Consider the following 16,987-nt stretch of genomic DNA (forward strand, 5'->3'; position numbering starts at 1 on the left):
ACCATGGTGCTTGCCTACGGAGCTGTGAGGGGAACGGCACCTCCGTACCTTCAGGCTCTGATCAGGCCCTACACCCAAACAAGGGCACTCCGTTCATCCACCTCTGGCCTGCTCGCCTCCCTACCTCTGAGGAAGCACAGTTCCCGCTCAGCCCAGTCAAAACTGTTCGCTGCTCTGGCACCCCAATGGTGGAACAAGCTCCCTCACGACGCCAGGACAGCGGAGTCAATCACCACCTTCCGGAGACACCTGAAACCCCACCTCTTCAAAGAATACCTGGGATAGGATAAAGTAATCCTTCTAACCCCCCCCCCCCCCCCCCTTAAAAGATTTAGATGCACTATTGTAAAGTGGTTGTTCCACTGGATATCATAAGGTGAATGCACCAATTTGTAAGTCGCTCTGGATAAGAGCGTCTGCTAAATGACTTAAATGTAAATGTAAATGTAAAGGCCAGTTGGTAGTTCTGAAATTGCGAATGAAAAACAGTGGACGTCAGACTTGAAGCCATTAGCGCAGACCTTATGGACGCTCTAGTTTAGATCACCTGGTTAAAATTGTGTTCGGGACTATTTTGTTTCTCTCTCTAAAATGTTTAAACTAGTGAGAAATACACTGCCTTCAGACAGTATTCACACCCCTTTGACTTTTTTCCACATTTTGTTGTGTTACAGCCTGAATTTAAAAATGGATTACATTTAGATGTCAACGTGGAATTATGTTTTTCATTATTTCATTTTTTATTAATTAATAAAAAAAAAAAAAAAATGGAAATCTTAAATGTCTTGAGTCAATAAGTATTCAACCCATTTATGGTAATCCTAAATAAGTTTAAGAGTAAACATGTGCTTAATAAGTACCATAATAAGTTGCATGGACTTTAACATGATTTTTGAATGACTACCTCATCTCTGTACCCCACACATACAGATAATTGTAAAGTCCCTCAGTCGAGCAGTGAATTTCAAACGCAGATTAAACCACAAAGATCAAGGAGGTTTTCCCGATGCATCGCAAAGAAGGGCACCTATTGGTAGATGGGTAAATAACAATTTTTTTAAAAGCAGACAACGAATTCCTTTGAGCATGGTGAAGTTATTAATTACATTTTGGATGGTGTATCAATACACCCAGTCACTACAAAGATACAGGTGTCCTTCTTAACTCAGTTGCCGGAGAGGAAGGAAACCGCTCAGGGATTTCACCATGAGACCAATGGTGACTTTAAAACAGTTTGTTTTCTTTTATCACAGCCATTAAACTCTGAGGCTGGATCAACGACATTGTAGTTACACCACAATACGAACCTAATTGACAGAGTGAAAAAAAGGAAGACTTTTATGAATGGCTGTCTGGGCTGCGGGACATTGAATACACATTGATAAATCTAATGGAACTGTTAACAGGCATATCCACGTGGAATGCGGGGATTGTGGCGCTTCTAGCAATATGGCTAGTGATGACTAGGCCTATATATATATATATATATATATATATATATATATATATATATATATATATATATATATAGCTGTAGGCCTAGTCATCACTAGCCTTCTAGCAATATGGCGTCTCTCTAGCCCATAGATTAGGCTACTTTCAAGGTAAGGTAAGGTATATATATACCCTCATATATATATATATATATATACACATACATATACAAAAAAATATATGGGGGATTGGAAATGATGCAGATAATTACATTGATAGAAGCCACAATCTGCAATATAAAAGCTGATCTAACTCCACAATTTGAAAAAAAGATATTCAAATATAATGACCATAGTAGTTGGCAAGACAACACAAACAGATCTTGTTCCAGGTTAAATAAATTCCAAGCCTGAACACTGAGTTTTACCACCTGTTTTATTCTAGGAACTGCCATCATGCAGCGAAACATCGGAAGCCATTCACTTTCAATGGAAGGAAAACAAGAGAGGCAGAGTGGTCGGGGGACCGTTGAGCGATGCAAGCATGGGTGAGGAAGAAGGGTGAGGAAGAAGGGGAACGCTGAACTTTATTCAAATCTTCCGTAATATCGCAAATCGGAGTGGCCAATCGCCTCCAACTCCCTACTGGATTTTTAATGAGCCGTTAATTAAGCCAGGCAAGCTCAATCAAGCACAGATTAAGTATTTTAAATGATTTCAAATAAATCTGACTAACAGCCAGATGGCCTAGCTAGGGACCCAGTCGAGACCATGGGAGAAACCACGCTCTCCCACAAAGCCTGGGGAGGCTAATTTAGAAGGTAGAGGATATTAATAATTCTCTAAAATGTTATCTGAAAATAAATCAGATGAAAACAAAGCTAAACAACTTTCATTGAAACTACAAATAGGCCTATGTTATTGAGAACCTCACGGTTGGTAGGTTAGCAACAAAACTGACCCATCAAAACAAGAAACGGTAGCAAGAACAAGATCAAAAGGAGATGAAACAAGCCACTTACAATTCACCACGTGGCAGTTTCTTGTCATTGTCGCTAGCTATCTGGCCATTTACAATCATAACATACTGCCTTCTGCCCCTTTGAAGCACGCCCCATCATTTTCGTGCCGTTGTCAACTAACCCGTCTATGGAGGAACAACCCGTCTAACCCGTCTATGGAGGAACAAGACTCATCTTGAACTACAAATAAGCCGATGATTTTGAGAACATCACTGTTGAGTCAGGGTTTTCTCTGGATCAAAAAGGGGCTTAGGTGGTGGTCATGGCAGGGGTGTGGCAATTGGTGCTGTCGGTCCGACAAAATTTCAGATGCCCCCATCTTGGCGGTGTAGAGAGATGTAAAAAATGTTAAGCTAATTTTTCTGCAATTCTACACATTTCTCCATGGAGTTTAGAGAAATTGTTGGAATTTTAACGCAAATTTACTGCAATTCTACACAGTTTGCCATGCAGCAGAGAGAATTTTGCAGTTTTAAACAAATTTGCTGCAATTCTACATTTTCTGGCCGCGAGCTAAGATTTTTTGTTGTTGCAGTTTTAAAGCCAATTTCCTACTTCATGTTTTCATTTTTACCATGAAAAAAATATTGCGATAGCGGTATCTTCACTGTCCTAATCAATACTGCTAAATTCATTGTTTTGGCAATTTTCAATTCTCTTTGACTGTAATTAATTTTGGTGATTGTAAGTTCTCAAAGGTTTATATATTTAAGAATATATAGGGCTATTATCTTTTCTACATACTTTATCTATGGTTTTAGCCGTTTTAGTTTACATTGAAAGTACCCCCCCCCCCCCCCCCCAAATACAATTATGAACAAGATGAATCATAAACTTAAGGTTTACACCTGCTGCTCTACTTTGAATGTTTAACAAAAGAAACTATCACAAACTGACAGACACACACAGAGACACACAGAGCGTTAAAAAAAGGTCTGGGAGACGTAGGCCTACCTTCCGTGTGCATGGAAGTCTAGATGGAGAAACGTGTCTTGGTGGTGGAGGGCCCTCTTGGCTCTCAGGTGCTTGTCATGTATCTCATAGGTGTTATAGGAGAGACCCTCATAGTGATGCACATACTTGTTCAGGGGGATCCCATAATGGTAACCTGTGAAGATGACAAGACAGGAACTTAAGACTACGAGAACAAAATCACACTGCACTCCTCTTCAAACCACAGGCTGTGTAAACGGAATATTAACTACAATTATAAACTGGGTGGTTCGAGCCCTGAATGCTGATTGGCTAACAGCCATGGTATATCAGACCACTTAGTGTTACTGCTCTAATTACATTGGTAACCGGTTTATAATAGCATTAAGGCACCTCGGGGGTTTGTGCTATATGGCCAATATACCACGGCTAAGGGCTGTGTCCAGGCACTCCGCGTTGCGTCTTGCATAAGAACAACCCTTAGCCGTGGTATATTGTCCATATACCACAGCTCCTCGGGCATTATTGCTTAATTATATCACCTTTCATCTTCTTCTTCTTCTAGGCCTAACTATATCAACAAACCATATATAAAAGATAGTAGCCTATAACGATACCATGATAGCACCATCATAAAATTCATGATCCCACATTATTCTACCCAGGCCTGGAAACACATTACTCTAGCCTACTTAGTCCGGACATGGGAACATTCTGTGTGTAATTAACATAGGAGTCCTGACTTGTGGAGGCCACCGTAACGTCCGGATTTCCCCCCCTCAAATGACCAAAACGAGCAAAAGAAGTGGTAGTCCTACAAAGGAGTGGTAGTTCACTGAGCATATAGCTTAGTCTACATCCATAGAAATATAATCTATTATAGAAATATAATCTATTATAGAAATACAATCTATTATAGAAATACAATCTATTATAGAAATACAATCTAATATAGAAACAGAATCTAATATAGAAACAGAATCTAATATAGAAATACAATCTATTACAGAAATACAATCTATTATAGAAACAGAATCTATTATAAAAATAGAATCTATTATAGAAATACAATCTATTACAGAAATACAATCTATTATAGAAATAGAATGTAGGTCTATTTATATATCTCCATCCGTAAAAGGCCTGGCTTGGCAAAACAGTCAGAGCAATCTCACTCTCAACCCTAGAAATAAAACCACCCGGAACACATAATAAGGCTTTAACATAAGGCCTAATGGATTAGAACTGAATTAGTATCACTCAGAACTGGCTTCAAACACTATTTGAAATCATTCCAAATACTTTATCTGTGCTTGGTTGAGATTGCCTGCCTTAACGGACCAATAGAATAGTCCCAAAACGGCAAAACATTGTTCATCTACCACCTCAGGCAAGCTAGAGCAACACAAAGTATTTGAAATCATTAAAAATAGTATTTGAACTCAGGTCTGATATCACTAACAGGAACAGGTGTTGAATCCCGTGCCTGCTCCCAGCTACTGTACTATCCGTTTCAGCTCATGATTTCATTCAGGTAGGTAGGCTAAATACTAAACTAAAACGTATTGTTCCTGTATCGTATCAGAGCCCATGTATATCGAATTATCTTGAAAAGGGAAAGATGCACATCCCTTCTAGTTCTAATTAGCACAGGTGGTCGCCTCTTGTTTTCTGTAAACAGGCACTGTAACATGGAGATATGGCAGTGTTAGAACATCTTCCCTATATAAATTGTGTCGTTTTTTCCCCCCCGAAAATTATTTCTCGCTGATATGAAAGATATGCGCCTTGTGTTTCCAAGCGATGCGTGTTCACACTGAGCGTTGGGGATCTGAACCAAAGTCCCCCCCCCCCCCCCCCAAGGGAAGGAGATACCTTCATCAATAACGTTTGACTCTAAAAGGTAGTTGGCCTCTATAAATTGGTTTTAGCCCAAGATCATGACTCTCAGTTCCACTACATCACATACAAGAGTCTCTGGACGAAAGGCGTGTTCTGTGCGAGGAGTTTTGTTAAGAGCCCCACGGTAAAGTTTGGGAAGCATAAGGTTTGTTTAATCTTTCATATCAGCGAGAAATAATTTTCGAACAAAAAAAAAAAGGTGACATTGATACACAGCTTTATAAGGTTAGTGTTCCCACACGGTCATATCTCCATATTACAACAGGTGTTTACGGAACAGACATACGGACCACAGACAGACCACCTTTACTAATGAGCTATCTAGCATGCTCTGAACACCTGGATGTAACGGAAGAAGACTCACAGAAACGTGTTGTCACTATAAAAAAAAATACTGTCGGATGAAACTGTGATAAAGCCTGTTAAAACAGTGTAAAGCAGTGGAGGCTGGTGGGAGGTGCTATAGGAGGACGGGGTCATTGTAAATGGCTGGAGTGGAATTAAAGGAATAAGTCAAACGTGGTTTCCATATGTTAGATACCGTGTTCCATTTAAGCCATCACTATGAGCCCATCTTCCTATAGCTCATCCCACCTGCCGCCACTGGTGTACAGTACATTTTGCATTATATGAAATTAAAAAGGGTTTCATGGATCCAGAACTGTATCGTTATTTAGAATCAATTCAAGTTTAGATTGAGTGGGTGTTTTGGCTGCCAGCGCCAGTCTACCTCCGAAGATATCAAATAAAATTGCTAGGACCTTAAGGGGTAAAGAAAGGTAGGCTCATTAAGAATGCATCTCGGGCTATAATTTAGGCAGTACTACGTGAACCATGAAACACAACATTCAATCAAAGCTGTTAAATCCCTTCTTAGAGCAATTAGTCCATGGAGGGGATTTCTAACTGATGCAAGGATGATGCAGTGGGTGCAGCAGCGTCATGTGAACAAGAACGAAATCTCATTGAAAACATACAGTGAGTTGCCTCTATAGATTTCTTGATCAGAACTTGTCAATGAAAATCAGGAAATTGTTGCATTCACATGAATACTATTGTATCTTTCTACTGTATCCATCGAATAGTTAAAAACATATTGTTAGCTAACGTTACATTGTTACTTGAATCTGCAGATTTTTTTGTACTTTTATTTAACTAGGCAAGTCAGTTAAAGAACAAATTCTTATTTTACAATGACAGCCTAGGAACAGTGGGTTAACTGCCTTGCTCAGGGGCAGAATGACAGATTATTACCTTGTCAGCTCAGGGTTTCGACCCAGCAACCTTTCAGTTACTAGTCCAACACTCTAACCACTAGGCTACCTGATCCCCTAGGATGTTAGCTACCACATAGCTAGCCAGTAATAATTAAGTTAACAAAGATCAAATATGTTCTCTCTAGAGATCCATTGACTTTGGGCCAACAAATGCAAAAATTACAAGATGTCAACAGGCATATCTAGCGAGGTACGTTAATTATCAAGCAAATATGGCTAGCTAGCTAATTGTTGCTGCTAAACTGATGCTAAATTAGCTGGATAACTAGCTAATGTTGACAGAAAGTGGGACAACCCATAATTGCAAATTAGTATTGACGTGGTGTATAAACAATATTGACCGAAAGTACTCCATAATATTGCAAGAAAAATCAGATGTCCCAAATCGCGTTGGTCGTTCGTGTCAAATGACAACAGAATCGTTCTTTATATGCTCATAACAATGGCACCTCGGCGAGCTAGCTAGCGTTAGCCTTCACATAACCATCATGGGAAATCATCGTTTTAAAAGAAAACTAGCCTTTGCCAAGCTTAAAATAAAATATATTTCAACAACTATATAGCTTTGTGATTTGTCAAAAGGATAAACGACATCTTCACAACGATCAGGCCTTGGTCCGCTATGTTAGCTTTCTTAGCTAGCCTAGCCTGCTAGCCATTCGCTCGAATGTTGCCTTGGATACTCTTCCCTTCTGGGATGTAGCCCGTTATTCCTTCTTCTCTACAGAATACATACAAAATGCTCCCACTCACCTTGGCTGTCATTTATTAAGTAGATGAAACAGAGGAATTTGACGAGAATCATATCTGCTAAGTCCATTGTTCGAGCATTGATACCGTGATCTCTTTTATTGTTCTACTTTAGACTCACTCTGTGACAATGTTTATATCGCAGCTTCCTCTCTTCCTCCTCTTCCTCGCCTCCCGCCTCTCTCTCTCTCTCTCTCTCTCTCTCTCTCTCTCTCTGGTTCACGCCCTGACGTCAGACGCAGACCTTGGGATGAATAGTATCTCTTCCCCATCATCATGGAGTGATTGATACATTGTAGTTGATAGTGTATTAGGTAAGGTTTCAAAAAGTATGATGTAAGTACATAATGCGATGTTCAGAGCATTAATTCTACTCATTGCTGATTTAAAAAGGTCAAAAAGCCTCTCTTTTTTTTCCCGGGATCATCAGACACTAACAAAGTTCAAATACTTTTCACATTCAACCAAAGTTAGAAGAGTTGTTTAAAATTGTATTTACATATTGGACACAGTTATAGTATAAAATCCAGTCATTAAAGCTCATTGGTGGTGGGGCTGCACTTCCAGGATTACAGCTGTGCCCTCGATACCATATGTGAATTGATTGCCCCCCATCTATCTTCTGAGCTCGTGCTACTAGGTGACCTAAACTGAGACATGCTTAACACGCCGGCCATCCTACAATCTAAGCTTGATGCCCTCAATCTCACACAAATTATCAATGAACCTACCAGGTACAACCCCAACTCCGTAAACACGGGCACCCTCATAGATGTCATCCTACCCCAGTATTTCTACTTTGCACACTCATCTACTGTCAAATCTACCATTCCAGTGTTTTTAATTGCTATATTGTATTTACTTCACCACCATGGCCTATTTATTGCTTTTACCTCCCTTATCTCACCTCATTTGCTCACATTGAATATAGACTTATTTTCTACTGTATAATTGACTGTATGTTTGTTTATTCCATGTGTAACTCTGTGTTGTTATATGTGTCAAACTGCTTTGCTTTATCTTGGCCAGGTCGCAATTGTAAATGAGAACTTGTTCTCAACTTGCCTACCTGGTTAAATAAAGGTGAAATAAAATAAATAAATAAATAAAAAAAATTAAAAAAAAGATGTCATCCTAACTAACTCGCCCTCCAAATACACCTCTGCTGTTTTCAATCAAGATCTCAGCGATCACTGCCTCATTGCCTGCATCCGTAATGGGTCTGCGACCAAACGACCACCCCTCATCACTGTCAAACGCTCCCTAAAACACTTCTGCGAGCAGGCCTTTCTAATCGACCTGGCCGGTGTATCCTGGAATGACATTGACCTCATCCCGTCAGTAGATGATGCCTGGCTGTTCTTTAAAAGTGCCTTACTCACCGTCTTAAATAAGCATGCCCCACTCAAAAAATGTAGAACTAGGAATAGATATAGTCCTTGGTTCACTCCAGACCTGTCTGCCCTTGACCAGCACAAAAACATCCTGTGGCATTCTGCATTAGCATCGAATAGCCCCGGTGATATGCAACTTTTCAGGAAAGTTAGGAACAAATATACACAGGCAGTTAGAAAGCTAAGGCTAGCTTTTTCAAACAGAAATTTCCACCCTGTAGTACTAACTCAAAAAAGTTCTGGGACACTGTAAAGTCCATGGAGAATAAGAGCACCTCCTCCCAGCTGCCCACTGCTCTGAGGCTAGGAAACACTGTTACCACCGATATATCCACTATAATTGAGAATTTCAATAAGCATTTCTCTACGGCTGGCCATGCTTTCTACCTGGCTACCCCTACCTCGGTCAACTGCACAGCAACCCGCCAAAGCCCCCACCATTTCTCCTTCACCCAAATCCAGATAGCTGATGTTCTGAAAGAGCTGCAAAATCTGGACCCATACAAATCAGCCGGGCTAGACAATCTAGACCTTCTCTTTCTAAAATTATCTGCCGAAATTGTTGCAACCCCTATTACTAGCCGGTTCAACCTCTCTTTCGTATCGTCTGAGATTCCCAAAGATTGGAAAGCTGCCGCGATCATCCCCATCTTCAAAGGGGGTGACACTCTAGACCCAAACTGCTACAGACCTATATCTATCCTACCCTGTCTTTCTAAGGTCTTCGAAAGCCAAGTTAACAAACAGATTACCGACCATTTAGAATCCCACCGTACCTTCTCCACTATGCAATCTGGTTTCAGAGCTGGTCATGGGTGCACCTCAGCCATGCTCAAGGTCCTAAACGACATCATAACTGGCATCGATAAGAGACATTACTGTGCAGCCGTATTCATCGACCTGGCCAAGGCTTTCGACTCTGTCAATCACTACATTCTTATTGGCAGACTCGACAGCCTTGGTTTCTCAAATGATTGCCTCGCCTGGTTTACCAACTACTTCTCTGATAGAGTTCAGTGTGTCAAATCGGAGGGCCTTTTGTCCGGACCTCTGGCAGTCTCTATGGGTGTGCCACAGGGTTCAATTCTCGGGCCGACTTTCTTCTCTGTATACATCAATGATGTTGCTCTTGCTGCTGGTAATTCTCTGATCCACCTCTACGCAGACGACACCATTCTGTATACTTCTGGCCCCTCTTTGAACACTGTGTTAACTAACCTCCAGACGAGCTTCAATGCCATACAACTCTCCTTCCGTGGCCTCCAACTGCTCTTAAACGCAAGTAAAACTAAATGCATGCTATTCAATCAATCACTGCCCGCACCTGCCCGCCCGACTAGCATCACTACTCTGGACGGCTCTGACTTAGAATACGTGGACAACTACAAATACCTGGGTGTCTGGTTAGACTGTAAACTCTCCTTCCAGACTCACATTAAGCATCTCCAATCCAAAATTAAATCTAGAATTGGCTTCCTATATCGCAACAAAGCATCCTTCACTCATGCTGCCAAACATACCCTCGTAAAACTGACCATCCTACCAATCCTCGACTTCGGTGATGTCATCTATAAAATAGCCTCCAACACTCTACTCAACAAACTGGATACAGTCTATCACAGTGCCATCCGTTTTGTCACCAAAGCCCCTTACACTACCCACCATTGCGACCTGTACGCTCTTGTTGGTTGGCCCTCGCTTCATACTCGTCGCCAAACACACTGACTACAGGTTATCTACAAGTCTCTGCTGGGTAAAGCACCGCCTTAACTCAGCTCACTGGTCACCATAGCAGCACCCACTCGTAGCACGCGCTCCAGCAGGTATATCTCACTGGTCACCCCCAAAGCCAATTCCTCCTTTGGTCATTTTTCCTTCAGGTTCTCTGCTGCCAATGACTGGAACGAACTGCAAAAATCTCTGAAGCTGGAGACTCATATCTCCCTCACTAGCTTTAAGCACCAGCTGTCAGAGCAGCTCACAGATCACTGCATCTGTACATAGCCCATCTGTAAACAGCCCATCTATCTACCTACCTCATCCCCATACTGTATTTATTTATTTATCTTGGTCCTTTGCACCCCAGTATCTCTACTTGCACATTCATCTTCTACACATCTACCATTCCAGTGTTTAATTGCTATATTGTAATTACTTCGCCACCATGGCCTATTTATTGCCTTAACTTACCTCATTTGCACTCACTGTATATAGAGTTTTTGTTTTCTTTTGTTCTACTGTATTATTGACTGTATGTTTTGTTTGTTCCATGTGTGTTGTTGTATGTGTCGAATTGCTATGCTTTATCTTTGCCAGGTCGCAGTTGCAAATGAGAACTTGTTCTCAACTGGCCTAGCTGGTTAAATAAAGGTGAAATAAAATAAATAAAATAAACAAGCTAGCTAGCTAGTTACCTTGGTGGTTTCTCGGGCGATCTGATGTTGTAACTTCTCATTCTCATCTTAAAAGACTGTCTCTGCAGAATAAAAATAAATAAATATATATTCACTGAGTAAACAAAACATTAGGATCCTCAATTCTGTGCGCCGCTGCTAAATTAATATAGGGGAAACACTGAGTTCATCATGTTTTATTTTTCTTCTCTCCTGGTCTGTCCTAGAACAAACTCTAAAGTGCTAACTGTTTAAAGTCAATTTCATTAAATTGTGGCCCTGAGTGTGTATTTCAGTGAGACGGTCAAAGATCAAGGCAGGTGTTTGCCAAGCTCATCAGTCCTATTCGAGCCTCGATGGCAGTCTACGTCAGCTCCCAGTCTCTGCAGCTCGTCTGGCCACCAGGCTAGTCCAGTAAAGCTCAGTTCATTAGTGTAAATGGTACAAATGGATGAATGATCACACAGTACAGCTCAGCGCAGCTCAGTTCAGTAGTGTTAAAAGGGTCTTTTTATTCCAGCCGAGCCCCTCTGGCCCCGGTCACCGCCACGTGACACACCTTTACACCGACCCCTAGTTTATCCAGCCAGATCGCTAGGGCCCTTCACCTCTAACAACTGAAATAATAGAATAGAATAGAATTTCTGCTGCTTCTGAGACAGCCTGTCGCTAAGTTTTGTTAGACTTTAGAGCGGCTTTTGACATAATCGATCAAAGTCTGCTGGTGGAAAAACGTATGTGTTATGGGTTTACACCACCTGTCTAATAGAACACAGACTGTGTTCTTTAATGGAAGCCTTTCCAACAAAATCCAAGTAGAATCAGGAATTCCCCAGGGCAGCTGTCTAGGCCCCTTACTTTTTTCAATCTTTGCCTCTGGCTTTGAGTAAAGCCATTATGTCTATGTATGCGGATGACTCAACACTATATATATATATTTACGCTATACAGGGGCGGCAGGTAGCCTAGTGGTGTGAGCATTGGACTAGCAACCGGAAGGTTGCAAGATTGAATCCCTGAGCTGACAAGGTAAAGATCAGTTGTTCTGCCCCTGAACAAGGCAGTTAACCCACTGTTCCTAGGCTGTCATTGAAAATAAGAATTTGTTCTTAACTGACTTGCCTAGTTAAATAAAGGTAAAATATATAAATAAACATGTCAGCTACTGCAACACTTAATAAAGAGCTGCAGTTAGTTTCTGAATAGTTGGCAAATATAGTCCTAAATATTTCTAAAAGCATTGTATTTGGGACAAATCATTCACTAAACCTCAACTAAATCTTATAATGAATTTTGTGGAAATAGAAGAAGTTGAGGAGACTAAACTGCTTGGAGTAACCTGTCATGGTCAAAACATGCTGATACAACAGTAGCTAAAATAGGGTCTGTCTATAATAAAGTGCTACTCTACTTTCTTAACAGCACAATCAACAAGGCAGGTCCTACAGGCCCTAGTTTTGTCACACCTGGACTACTGTTCAGTCGTGTGGTCAGGTGCCACAAAAAGGGACTCAGGAAAATTGCAATTGGCTCAGAACAGGGCAGCATGGCTGGCCCTTGGATGTACACAGAGAGCTCATTTTAATAATATGCATGTCAATCTCTCCTGGCTCAAAGTGGAGGAGAGATTGACTTCATCACTACTTGTATTTCTGAGAGGTATTGACATGTTGAATGCACCGAGCTGTCTGTCTAAACTACTGGCACACAGCTCGGACACCCATGCATACCCCACAAGACATGCCACAAGAGGTCTCTTCATAATCCCCAAGTCCAGAACAGACTATGGGAGGCGCATAGTGCTACATAGAGCCATGACTACATGGAACTCTATTCAACATCAAGTAACTGATGCAAGCAGTAAAATTAGATTTAAAAAAACGGATTAAAAAATATACCTTATGGAACAGCGGGTACTGTGAAGCTACACAAACATAGACACATGCATACACAAACACAATAACATATGCACTATCCACACACATACACATGGATTTTGTACTGTGGATATGTGGTAGTGGTGGAGTAGGGGCCTGAGGGCAAACAGTGTGTTGTGAAATCTGTGAATGTATTGTAATGTTTTTAAAATAGTATAAACTGCCTTAATTTTGCAAGACCCCAGGAAGAGTAGCTGCGGCCAATGGGGATCCATAATAAATACAAATACGCAGTGTTCTATTGGAAATGAATGTACTTCTGGTGTACCAAAATAAAATAACACTGTCGGTGTGATCGAGGCTTAATGCACTGAAGCGTGGAAATTCATTTGCCTCCGTGCCTAAGAAAAGTTGTGTCAGTCAGGGTCTAACAATGTTGCAGAGAAAAAAAATGAGATAAGTGATGCTTTTAATTAAAAAAAAAAAAAAAGATCTCTGCAGGCCTTTTATTTGAAATAAATGGTGGTTTAATTGACCCTGGTAAAAATCAATCGACTGTTGTTCCCTCTACCAAATCAAATCGAATTGTATTGGTCACATACACATATTTAGCAGATGTTATCGCGGGTGTAGCGAAATGCTTGTGTTCCTAGCTCCGACAGCGCAGTAATATCTAATAGTGCAGTAGTATTCTCTGCCATGGTGTTTCAACTGTTGTGCTGTTGTTGTTGTTGGTGTTGTTTTCACGTTTTGTCTTAGAAAAACAGGTGCTGTCGCTCTCTAGACAGTAACTTGCTGAAATGTATGTCCACCACTAATATGTAACGTGAGAGAGAGAGAGAATCAAAAGTTACAGTTCCCACCTCCTACTCAGACATATTTCTGTACTGTGTGACAAGTGAAGAGAAATTATACTTGATGAACATTGTCATAAATACATTAGTACCAGATATTATTTAGAGAAATGTCTCAGTGAATAGTATAGCTCATTCACTTACAGTCATTTAGCAGATGCTCTTATCCAGAGCGACTTACAGTAGCAAATGCATACATTTCATACCTTTTTTTTCTTTTCGCACTGGCCCCCCCCCGTGGGAATCGAACCCACTACCCTGGCGTTGCAAACACCATGCTCTACCAACTGAGCTACAGGGAAGGTAACAGGACCCCTCACTTACTAGTGATTATTATTATTATTTGACCTGCTGGTCATTTATGAACATTTGAACATCTTGGCCATGTTCTGTTATCATCTCCACCCGGCACAGCCAGAAGAGGACTGGCCACCCCTCATAGCCTGGTTCCTCTCTAGGTTTCTTCCTAGGTTCCGGCCTTTCTATGGAGTTTTTCCTAGCCACCGTGCTTCTACACCTGCATTACTTGCTGTTTGGGGTTTTAGGCTGAGTTTCTGTACAGCACTTTGAGATATCAGCTGATGTAAGAAGGGCTTTATAAATACATTTGATTTGATTTGATACTAGTGTCGTTCACCACCACGGATCATTCATGCAGAATGGGCAATGTGCGACTGCGCTGGTTAACTTCCCAACAACTTGAGCTGACTAGCTAGTTCTCTTTGCAGGCGTCAGACAGTGGCAGAGTGTTACGGGCGTCGTATGAATTGGACCAAAATGCAGCGGGTACGTGAATGCTCATTATCTTCTTTATTAAACAAAAATGAACACTGAACAAAAATAACAACGAAAACAGTCTTGTCAGGTGCAACAAACACTAAACAGGAAACAACTACCCACAAAAACCCCATGAAAAACACCCCTACTAAATAGAACCTTCAATTAGAGGCAACGACGAACAGCTGCCTCCAATTGAAGGTCAAAACAATAAACTAGACATAGAAACATAGAAACATAGAAATACAAAACATAGAACACAACCCAAAAACCCTGACAACAGAAAACAAACACACCCCTGCCACGTCCTGACCAAACTACAATAACCAATAACCCCTTATACTGGTCAGGACGTGACACAGAGAAACTGTCATACTGGTTATACATTGTGTTATAGTTACTAACATTATTATGAGGTTTAGATTAAAATGAAGCTAGTTGAGTAGCCCGGGGTTTTGTTGTTACAAGAACAGCCTGTTTCACGCTCAAGAGCAATCGAGCAAAGGATGTGACGAGCATCGATCTTGGTGGATTTTTATAGATTGTTGAAAATGGAGGTCAATGTGTGCTTTCACAAAATAATAACACAATATAAAAACACTTAAAAAATAATCATTGTTATTAATTGACATACATAATAGGCCTATGAGGTGTAGCCTACCGCTTCTGTAGAAATGCAAATAAAAACACAAAATTGACAGAATGCATTGGCTAATTGAATATCTGGAAATTAAATGTTTTTAACTCCTAGAAAAAAAATCACCGTAATGTTTTCTACAGGACTCTCACATTGACTCTGATTTCTATTCAGTCTCATGTGGCATGAAGGATACTTTTAATGAGATCAGATGGACCAGACCAGTATTTCCCAACCCTGGTCATCCAGTACCCCCCAACAGTACACATTGTTATTGTACTCCTGGACAAACACACCTCATTCAACTGATTGAGGGCTTGATGGTTAGTTGACAAGCACAATTATTGTGTACTGTTTTGGGGTACTCGAGGACCAGGGTTGGGAAACACTGGACCAGATAATTTCCTGGGTTGCTGCCCGCACGTACTGAGGCGAACAGAGGCTGAGGAGAGAATAGAGATGCCTGCCTGGGGTATTCCTTACACATGTTCCAGGGCAGCTTGCCCCTTTCTCTTTTCTTCTAATATTCACCAGATTCCCGGGATTTTTTCTAAGGCAAATCTCTGCTCGGGACACAGGCAAGATTTTAAAAGGAGCGAGAGATCCTATCATCAGTCAATGCTGTGGTAAGTCGGATAACAGCTTATATTATTTTGATTAGGAAACTTTAATAGAAACAGATCAGCTTGTAACCCGCAATCTCAGGTCTCTATCATACAGATTTGGTTCTATGGCACAGAGAATCATGGCACACACACACACACACACACACACACACACACCACCACCACCAGCCTGATTAGCTTATAACACACAACCAGCCTGATTAGCTTATAACACACCACCAGCGTGGTGCAGTCTCAATGAGAAATCAATCAAATCAAGGTCGTTTTTAATTATGCCTATAAGAAGTAAACGTTATTTTTTTTTTTTGTCGCCTATAAATTTACAACGCTCTGGATGAATGTGACGATTAGCTGTTTTCAGAGAATGGATGAGAAAAACATATCTGCGTTTTATGGGAGACAGGGGGAAATATGCTGAGTGCGCGATTTAATTAAGAAATAGGTTGAGATAGAACGAATGCGTGCGTTTTCCTGTCCTGTGCTCAAAAGAACAGAGCTTTCTAACGCTACCCTCTGCAGTTGCGGCAAAAGTTTGGCGTAATCGTTTATCATTTTGATTATCTGCAATGTTCAATGGATCTTATAAGATCCGCACTAGCAACAGCATTTGCAACGTCATTAATGATCAACAAAAAAAGGCCGACAACAAATAGCGTCAAACCTCCGTTGTAGGGTTCAGCACCATGGACAGGGACAGTTCGCATTTTAGATGTGTGTGTTTTTTTGGCGGGTATTATTGAACGCAGATGTGTAGTGACGCAGTTTAAGAATAATAAACCTATTTGATTTCGCCCACTTGAGGATTGCATGCGTTCCCGTACACCCATATTTGGTCTAGCTATGTAAATAGAACCACTATAAACGATCCTAGGCATAGATTTAGCTTTTTAACCCGATGTGCAATTCTGATAATAATTTGACCATGGGTTCATTGCGGTCTTATTCTAGGACTGAGGATAGTGTGGTGGGGGATTTGATGGGCCAGCCTGAGCTATGGCTCATGGGAAGAAGCCAGAGAAGATCATCAGAATCCTGAGGCCCAGCCCTCTGTCCTGCCCTGGTCCCATAGGATCCACAGAAGAGTCTAATGAAGGACCTCATAATGAAGGACC

General features: G+C 41.0%; 1 protein-coding gene across 1 annotated transcript in view; it reads right to left on the minus strand.

Annotated features, from left to right (window-relative positions):
- LOC106561774 (disintegrin and metalloproteinase domain-containing protein 10) overlaps positions 1-7,492 on the minus strand; it is a 49,401-nt gene extending 41,909 nt beyond the window's left edge. The window contains exons 1-2 of the mRNA XM_045688573.2: positions 7,321-7,492; positions 3,410-3,563 (exon numbers count right to left, since the gene is read on the minus strand). Of these exons, the coding sequence (XP_045544529.1) occupies positions 3,410-3,563; positions 7,321-7,387 (221 nt within the window). The 5' untranslated portion in view covers positions 7,388-7,492. The remainder of the gene's footprint in view (positions 1-3,409; positions 3,564-7,320) is intronic.
- Positions 7,493-16,987: the final 9,495 nt, after the last annotated feature.

This window comes from Salmo salar, chromosome 10, assembly GCF_965601325.2.
Source record: "Salmo salar chromosome 10, fSalSal1, whole genome shotgun sequence".
Lineage (NCBI taxonomy): Eukaryota > Metazoa > Chordata > Actinopteri > Salmoniformes > Salmonidae > Salmo > Salmo salar.